Below are 9,792 nucleotides of genomic sequence, written 5' to 3'. Positions count from 1 at the left end.
AAAGTTAGTACAGGACAGAATGGGTAGGAAGAAGAGCAGGGCATCTTGCTCTGTGGTGTCATGTTATCTGTAGCACCTGCACTTGTGTGTGACAAAATGCACTTTCTATACAGAACACTGTTCTTCACATACAGAAAGTTCACGTGTTTTGTGACTCGAGTGAACTCTGCGATGTACACTCAAGTGACTTACTGCAGCTGGGAAATGACATTCACGATAAAGAAATCAGCAGACAGGTCTCCTTGTGGCCTGGTCTCCAGCAATGCCACAGGGTGGTAAGACTCCAAAACGTTGAGGGAGAAACCCGGTCTGAGGAAAGGACCGCAGTGCTGGTGGCCTCTTAGATTGCAGACTCTAGCAGCATGGGTTCACAGCAGAGAAGGTCGTGGGCATTCAGTAGGGATGTCATGCTGGGGACTAGAATACCCCATCACTCTTTGAGGAAGAAAGGATGCTAGAAGTATCTCACTTGGTGTGTTGGATGTGAGGGACACCAGCTCCACTGACTCAATCAGTAGAGAAAGCCTAACTCCAGCCTGTAAACTCCCTGAGCCTCAAATATTGCTTTAAGGCATCTCTGCCTTAAATAAGCCATCTGTGACCTGAGCAAAATAAATTTAATGGTTAAATCACATGTGGGATTACCCTATTGAAGTGTGATTGCCAAGGATATGGGTCCTTTGTTTCAGGGGCAGTTAGGGTAACTCCAGTAAATGTCAATCAGCAAGCCCGGGACACAATCACACTGATGAACCTCCCCACTAATGTCCTCCAGAGCCTCTCCACTAAGCTCGCAGGGCTAAAGGCCTCTCTTACGTTTGTCTCCAGAGAGTATGTTCCAACACATCGCCCTATTGCGGATTCTTGAGCCTGGATGCAATCATCTCTTGTATTCTTCCTTCCCGCTTTTGAAGTTTAGGGTGAAATTTTCTTGTAAAACGCCAAGAGTTCATTGTTTTTAAACTGACCTATTGTAATGGTGAAAATTTTGAGGTGCACAATTGTAAAGGCTAATACGTGTGTGTGCACATTGTGAAATGATTAAATTGGAGAATCAGCCTATCTGTTGCCTTGAATATTTATAGTTTATGATGAAACACTGAAATCCCACTGTCCTAGCTGTCTTGAAATCCATAATCCGTTATTATTTACAGCCATGTTATTGCGCAATAGTCCACCGGGACTCATTGCTCCTATGTAAATGTAACGCTACTTACTGACCAACCTTGGTCAGCATGCCCTTGACCTTGCCAGTCTCCGGTAGCAAGGACTGGAGTACTTGCTCACCTTCCGTTACATTGCTTGTTATCTTGGATATGTGAGAACAAGTTGTCCTTCTGCTTGTGAGTCTGGATATTACTCAGTAAGTGTCTTCCAGGATCATCTCAGTTATTGAAACACATGCACACACACACACACACACACACACACACACACACACACTTTATGCACACCACATTCTCTTTGTCCACTCATCCACTGAGGGACATGGCGGTCGATGCCATCTCTTGGTAATAATGTACAGTGTACAGAGCTACATTACACAAAGGTATCTCTCCAGCACAGAGAATTTGTTTGCATTTGAAAGTTTGCTTTTCTGAACCCTTTCTACAACCAGAAACAAAAGATAAGGGATTAAGAAAACATATATTTTTTTTCCTGTGCTTTTGCATCTTTCCCTTGCCACAGGTCATTTCAGAAACGTGCAGGTTAGAGGGAAGGATTATCTGCTCTCATGTGGTCCAGATGTCACCTCCCCATCCTCTTAATACTTTGAACCCCTAGGTGACGGTGACCCCCTCCCCACTCACCAGGCCTCCAGCCAATGACCACATGCCCACACACTTGCCCTTACCTAGATTCACCCTCGTTTGAGCGTCAACCTAAAACTTCTGGTTTGTGACCTGTGCCACTGCCTGCTGGCCCTGTGGCATGGGCAACCCTGGTTTGTTGATAATTACCCTAAATAAAGCTGTGCTTCAGGGTCACCTGGGAACTCTGATGCCCAGGCTGGACCAAGAACACTTGTAGCTAGCTCTTTTGTGTCAGATGCCCTGCATTAGGACTGATTCTTCCCCATGTGTCTTAATTGGAGTCTTGGATTCAAGGTCCAGGAACCACCTCGGGTCCAGAATTTTCACTCAGATTCTTGAGAACTGTAAGAAGAAATGGTGACTAGAGAAATTGCTTGGTTCAAGAAATAAGAGTGTTACCCTTAGCCTTTCTTTCTCTTTCCTTCTCTGGTGGCAGAGGGAATGAAGGGCAGATCTATGGAGCTTTTGTAGTTCAAATCCTAGGGGGAAAACACTTGCTAGTTTTTTTTCATGTTCCAGCAGTCACTGAGGCAGAACAAAAGCACAGTTTCACGTTAGTGCAATGTCCTACTCCACTGGTGCCTTAACTAGTCCTAATGGTTGTGACCTCAGTCCTGGGGAGGCTTGCTGAGAAGTAGCTTTCAAATCCTTCTATACATGTTCACTGAATATTTATTCTAGTCATTTTCACAAAGCATAAACCATGATTTGTAAGCCACACATTTTGTGTGTACACTTTCATACTTTCTGACATCAGAGATTAAGCCTCAGCTACTGGGCCATGTGGCACAGGCTCCACTGTGTTAGCAGTAATGGACAAATAAATGCTGTCTAGTCCTGGACAAGGTAGATAAGAAGTCCTTCTGGGGAGCCCTGCTTTGCCCCCAGCTTTTCCAAATTGCCTAACCATCCTTGCACCACAGGTGTTTGGGTATCCAATAGAAATTAACCACAAAAATGTTAGGACATCACAAGTGACCATTCAATAGGGGAAGTCTGTTTCAAGATGTTTCAGCTGCTGTTGTATTGCAAGATCTGGACAGAGCAGCACTGTCTCTCCTGCTTCTCTCTCCCTGCATAGCCCAAGGATCTGTAGGTAATGAAAGTCCCTTAATTTTCAAAGTATAGATGTGTCCCTGAGGCCTAGCTGCATCTGACTTCCTAAAGGCAAGGCTGCTCTGGAAGAGCCCGCATCATCAGACACGCTTCCCAGGCTCTTCTATGTGGGCCTCTGGGAGCTGATAAGGACAATAGTTATTAGTAAAGAAGAAACTCACAAAACTTTTTTAAAAAAAAAAAAAAAACACAGATGTCTTACCTGTCATTCCAGTAGGAACAATAATATAATCTTTAAAATGTCTTTCTATTTTAAGAAATAGCTCTTGGTATGGTTTGATTTTGGCTATTGAGTTGCACACACTGCTTACATCCTTTGGATATTAGTTTCTTATCAGATGTATGCTTTTCCAACCTTTCCCACCATGTTCTAGCTTGCCATTTCTAATGTTTAGTTCCTGTCCTGTGTAGGAGCTGTAAAGTTCCGTACAACCTACTTGCCCCCTTTGCTTTGTTCCCAGCACCTTTGGTGCCATGCGAGAAATCACTGGCCAGACCCAGCTCTGAATTTTCTTCTAGTAGTCTTATGTTTTTAAGTCTTATGCCCACGTCTTTAATCCATTTTATTTGAGATAAAGATCCAATTATGCATCAAGTCATTGGGTTGTATGCTTTAATACTTACTGGCTTAATTGCCAAACATACTTGCAGAGAAGTAGGAAGGATAAACACTCTTCCTTCTTAGATCAGCTGTACCTAGCTAAAGTCACAGCTCATTTCATCCACAGTTTGATAACGTGGTCATCACATGTGATGCGATGCAACCAACCCTAGCAAGCTAGGCTCTCTACATCATCAGGGTCCAGGTCTGGCCCCAGAGTGAGCAACTTCAGGTGGCATCAGAATCCATCTTCAGAGACTGAGAGGCGTTGCTTCCTTGGGCTTAACGCATGAAAGTGCTTCTTCTTCTTCTTCTTCTTCTTCTTCTTCTTCTTCTTCTTCTTCTTCATCTAACATTAAAAAGTAAAGACTCATTCAAGTGTTAAGTACAAAATCCAAGTGGTGACAGGAAACAATAGCAGAGCCCTCCTCATCCTCACCAGCTTAAACTAAAGACAGTCACTACCACACAGACTGAGGCATGTCATGAGGGAAGCTGTGAAAACAAGACTATCAAGAAGACCCTGAGGACAAATCCCCCTTCTTATCAGTGTAGACTCTTTCTAACTTAGGAGCCTGTGTCAGATCTTTCTCGTCACATACACCCCGAACACTTGGTTCCTGATTTCTTTTTTCATCATCTGGAAACCCACGGCCATGAGGACACTCACTGCTCTTTTCCTGCTGGCCCTCCAGACCCAGGCAGAACCTGTCCACAGAATAGCTGATGAAGCTCCAGTCCAAGACTGGCTGGGAGAGGAGGACAAGGATATGTCCATATCCTTTGGAAGGGATAAAAGCACTTCTCTTCAAGATGACAGTGGGAAACGACATTGTGCTGGGGATAGGGAGTAGAAAGAAAGGTGGAGACGCTTTGAAACGGAGTCACCTGGGTGACTTTATTACTTCTCTATTTTTCTCATTGAACAGCAAGAGTCAAATAAATAAATTTCTTTCTGCAAAGATTTTTTTTGTGTGTTCCAAGATATGTTCATGATCATAACAGGGTTTAATATATAAAGAGACTTAGGGACTAGGTTTTTTTTGTTTTTGTTTTTTTTTTTTGTTTGTTTGTTTGTTTTGTTTTTCCCTAGATCTAAATAGCTAGACTTTGTCAAAGGGAGAACATTTTATTGTGTCTATTATATTTTAGACACTGGAGATGTGTGTTTAAAATGTTATGATGGCAGGAGCTTTGTGCTTACCATATATGTTTATTCACACTGTGGCTGCTCACGCTGCTGCCGGGAATGATGAACGTGGGAAACCCACTTCACCCAGTCTATATCCTGCCCAGGATCTCTTCCATCCACTGACCCAGGCTCCGAGTGTCTCATGCGATCTCTCTATCCCCAGATGTGAAGTCAGGCTTGACCTGCTACTGTAGAAGAAGAGGCTGTGGTTTCCTCGAACGCCTCTATGGGGCCTGCAGTTACCGAGGCTACGTCTTCTGACTCTGCTGCCATTGAGCACTGAGAACAAGAATAGTTTGTCCTGTGACTTGAAATCTTGAAGGATACTGTATTTGTGCCATGCTGTGTCCTCAAGCTTCTTTCTCCTTTATACCTAAATAAATCTTTGCAGCAAGTTCTCTATGGATGTGCCTGATTGTTATCTCCAAGCAAGGCTCTGAGAACCAGGTTCCAGAATACTATAATGAAATTCTTGGTTCCGGCTTGTAGGAATATCAAGGCTAGCACACAGGCTTCTGATAAATAATAATAAGAAAGGTCAATGCTGTTGTAATCATTTTAATCCTGCAGTTTATAGCTCTGCCTCATTTAGATTAGAACAACTCTCAAAGCCATTGGCAATGTGGGAGGTAAAACACACACACACACACACACACACACACACACACACACACACACACCAAAAACATGATGATTATCTTCAATTTTCCATTGTCACAGTGACCTAACTTTTCAAAGTTAGGTCATCCTTATTCTAAATGTTAGGGTTTGACCGAACAGGCCAAGATCATGTGTCAACCCATAAAGCCCTAAGTGTGTGTCAGTGCCACAGACAGAATTTTAAGTAGCATTATAGCAAAGGCAGAAACATGAAGCAAAGCAGGAAGTCCCGCCCAGATATACTCATCGCCGGAAGTATCTGTGCACATCTGGGGAAACTGGATTTGCTCTATGTGGGTCCGGCTTTTAAAAAACACACACAAACAAAATCCACGTGTCTTTGTCTGTGCTTCTCAATTTGTGCCGAGCTGTAACGTGACTGAAGTCATTTGAAACACAAGAAGTGTCTCGACACACAACAGAGGTACAGCGGCAGGAGGGACCAGGTGGCAGAGAACCGGATCCTCAGCCACCACACCCGCTCACGCCACCTGCACAGGTGCATGGATCCCGGGCCGAGCATGGTGCACTGCAGAGGGCATTGGAGGCCTCGAGCCCCCAATTCTTAACCACCCGCCAAATTCAACAGGCATATTTAGACATGGATATATGCGAGGCTGCTCCAAAACTTATTCTCCCCCTCCCCATTTAAGGCACTCTAAGGTACTGGTTTAACTTCGGTAAAATAAAAAGTCATCCCCAAGCCTTCCAAATTTCAAAGCGTTAACAGGAGTTATGGTTGCTTTCGTGAACTCACACCCTCACTCGGTGCTGGGAAGATCTGTGAACTCATAGATTGCAACCTCTTTTACGGAGTCTCCTTCGTTTTCTTTGGAATATTTGCTTTTGAAGCTAATGTGGGTAGCGTTTAGAGTTCAGAGGGCTACAGTTGGATGCGCAACCATCGCTGCGCCAAGAGTCCACGGAAGAGTCTCAGGGAAAAGAGCAACCTTTGGGACCGCTGCGCCACCTGCTGGCCAGTGCCGTGCCATCTGTCCGCTTCTCTGTGGGAGCTGGTACCCTTTTAATGGAATAGTGTGGACATTTGGTCAGCGTCTCACACAGAAAGACATTTCAGTATGGAAGTACACCAGGGCACCTGGGAAGAAAAGACAAACAGAGCTGGGTCTCAACAGATTGCGTTTCAGCGCACGCTCCTAGATATGAGGGCTACTGAACTGGCTTAGCTGTGGGTGTAGGTATGGGGTGAAGAGATAAGGGCAGCTCAGACATAAGACGCTTATGACTGTCATCCTGAGACCTTCCCCCGGGGCCGCAGGCGCCTGGTGATTAGGGAGGGGGAGCGATGTTTACGTTGTTTGTATTTGGTCACCATGAGGTGGATCACAGAAAAACGAGTCCGTTGAATTAGGCTTAGATTTTAGTGTTTGCATATGTGTAAGGGGAAAGCATGGAAATGTATACCGGAACCAGACAAAGCTCCCTTATCCTCCCCGAAGCCTTTGATGTTCCTCTGATCTCTGATCTCTGCTTATACCACATGGTGTATCTATTTGATGTCTGCTTGTGGTGACTTCGTGAGCAATGGGAAGGAACATTACGAACTTCCTTGATCCCCAGCTGCTTAAATATTTATCAACAGCCGTGTGTATTGCCCTCTGTTATAATCTATTGCTTCTGGAACGCACCAGGAACATTTATCGATCCTCAAAATACGTCACACACTTCCATTAATCTATATCCGTGTACTTTAAAGGGATACCTTCTGGAATGGCTACAGGGCCTCATATGCTTACTAAAACCAAAATGCACCATAAGCCAATTCTCTTAACCTTATGATGCCCTGTCCACTCTACACCAGTGTTTTATGAGCTTTGAAAACTCCTCCTGTATCTATACCACATCCTTTTTTTTTTTTTTTTCAACGTTGGGCTTCTTACAACCCCATGCAACTTTTAGACTGCTTATAGATCTCCACCAGGAAAGTCCCAGAGCATGATGGTTTTGCTTGCCAAATTCTACAAAATGTCTGAAATGGAATTAATACAATTTTTCAAACTGTTCCAAAATAGAGAAGGTATATTTTTGTGGGGTTTTTCCTTTTTCAAATATTAATGAGTGAATACTGACACGGATGATAGGAAATGATAACAATATCTTTGTGATCATGCCCTTCATCAAGCAGACACTGAATACAGAACAATGTTTTGGAAGCCATGAGTATCAGGGGGGCACCATCTCTGAGCTTCTCATCCTCTTCTTTCCTAAGAGTCATTCTCAGGCATGACCCAGGACTCTGAGGGGCCAGTCTGACATCTTGGTGAACTAAGATGGGGTTCTTCTGTCTGATCTGTTTCTCCTCTAGGTAGCCCACGGAGCTACAGACACTTTCTTAGTGTTTCCTTCAAATATCTATCAGACAGTGAGCAGAAAGCCCTGCAGAGATCCCCAGCATTGGGCCCCAGTCTCCTCATGGCTCCTGTGCATAGAGGACTTCCTGGCTAGGACTCCACATCATGTGTTTGGGAAAAGAGTATGGCGGATCGGTCCATGGCTGCTCTTACGGGGGAGGTAATTGGTGGACTGTTCCAGGAAGTCCAAGCATGACAATGACAGTTTGCATAGGAACAGACAGTAGTTCAAGGACAATGATTCCCCATTTGTCCAATCTGTTCCACCTAGAAATGAACTGACCAGTAGCAGAAACAATGCCAAGGATGCCCGTAGGAAGCAAGACTTCTGCCCCAGTGTCTGCTATACTCTGACTCTGGGTAGGGTCTCTTTTGAATGAGGGTAACTCAGACCCGGGACGAGAGGCTGAGGTACATATTTAACATACTAGAGTGGACCAGGTTCTTTCAGTATCCTTCAATCTCCACCTGTTACAGGACATGACCGGGATACCCCACCCTCTACCCTGAACTTTCCAGCCCAGTGACTGGGCTTCCCTATATAATCCAGAAATTTGGTTCCCTCCCTCTCTCTGCATTTTCTCTCTCCCTGTGTGCACAGGCTCTTTCTCTCTTTCTCTTCCCCCTTCTCTCTGTCTCCCTCCTCATGGTGACTTCCCTGGCCTCATCTCTTGGGACGAGTGAACCCACCCAAGAGAGGCACCCAATAAACCCACCTGTATGCTTTAATCTGACTTGAATTGGCTCATTTCACCAGCAGATAAAACATATTAGAAGGCAGTGCAGTTGTCCAGAGCTGCCCCATCTTGGGCTTCAGAACCACAGCAGAGTTGCCAGGAAGAGAACAGAGAGTTAGTAAGTCTTTCATACATGGAGCAGCTCTTCCACCTTGCACAGATACTGAAATTCCAAGAATGGGATTCTGGAAGGAACGTGGGGCAGCTTACCCTGGGTTCCTGCAGCCGCCACAGAAGTGAAGGTATCGTCTTAGGATGCCAAAAGAGTCACGTAGTCACATTCAAAGGTTGGGTTCCTAAATCAGTACAGTGTGCACCCTCATTGTTTTTCCCTCTGTGTGTTTCCACCAGTGGATCTGTAAAACACCTAATGCCTGCTACCATTAATTCACCAATTAAAGCCAATACATAGCCGAACTCTCTCAAATAACGAAGTAATAATAAAAAAGTACTGACATGGAAAAATGAACATCTACTGGTTGATCAAGGCTCTGGGAAACCATCCAAACCACCCAGTTCTCTGAAGAGCCTACAGTTGGTCTGTTCTTACCTGTGACGATGCCTCCAACAAAACTACCAAATGTGTGACTTTATCCTGTGGCTACCCTTCCTACTGCAGGCAAAAAAGCAGGTGTTAAGTGTGACTTCTCTGGCCTCATCTTCATCTGAGTGGGGGAAGACATGGAGGAAAGCCCAGTTCTTGCCTTTTGTTGTCATTAGTTCATAGAGCTGCGCACATCTATCCAGCCTTCTCTTGTGACTTGACCTCATTCTCCCATTCTCATGCCCAAGTTGTAGCTTGCTTCCTGATTTAAGATTCTGCACAGTAGACAACTCAAATTCCTTCCAACATTCAAAATATCATAGTAAAAATGACTAGAAACTTAGCATTTGCTATGAGGCATTCAGTCTCAATTTTTCAATGTTACAAACCCTGTGAAGAGTTGGACTCAAAAGGAATGTGTTGCAGTGTTATTTCTAACACATGAATATCCCCTCATGAAAATATACTTTACCACATGGCAGCTATGTAGAGACATGGCTTACCACTATATTTGTAGCTATCAGAGCTATATACAATGTTGGGGGTGGAGAAATATTTATGGTGAGAATACTCTGAAGCTCTGTACATGTGTTACCCCAAACCTTCCCTCTGTAGGAACTGGGGATGTTATTCACACTATAGAGTGAACAGCTGGTTGTGTGTGTGTGTGTGGGGGGGGGTGACCCACATTTGATCAACAGCTGTCTTTCATGTTCTCTAAATTCTGACATGATGACAGAGGCCTGTGCCTGTTTT

General features: G+C 44.4%; 1 protein-coding gene and 1 long non-coding RNA gene across 2 annotated transcripts; one reads left to right on the top strand and one right to left on the bottom strand.

Annotated features, from left to right (window-relative positions):
* Nucleotides 1–3,844: 3,844 nt before the first annotated feature.
* On the bottom strand, nt 3,845–8,559 carry LOC129675117 (uncharacterized). Its single transcript, XR_008719877.1, has 4 exons — nt 8,472–8,559; nt 6,141–6,482; nt 4,736–5,238; nt 3,845–3,880 (listed from the first exon to the last, which is right to left on the bottom strand). It is a non-coding gene; the product is annotated as an uncharacterized LOC129675117 (long non-coding RNA).
* On the top strand, nt 4,188–4,984 carry LOC129675116 (neutrophil antibiotic peptide NP-1-like). The gene is made up of 2 exons (XM_055605147.1): nt 4,188–4,350; nt 4,887–4,984. Exons 1-2 carry the CDS (start codon nt 4,188–4,190, stop codon nt 4,982–4,984), a joined length of 261 nt encoding a protein of 86 aa, XP_055461122.1.
* Nucleotides 8,560–9,792: the final 1,233 nt, after the last annotated feature.

The sequence above is a fragment of the Psammomys obesus genome, unplaced genomic scaffold (assembly GCF_907164565.1).
Source record: "Psammomys obesus unplaced genomic scaffold, mPsaObe1.curated_primary_1811, whole genome shotgun sequence".
NCBI classification, from domain to species: Eukaryota; Metazoa; Chordata; class Mammalia; order Rodentia; family Muridae; genus Psammomys; species Psammomys obesus.
The sequence above is the reverse complement of the archived record's forward strand: the minus strand, read 5'-3'. Positions and strand labels throughout refer to the sequence as shown.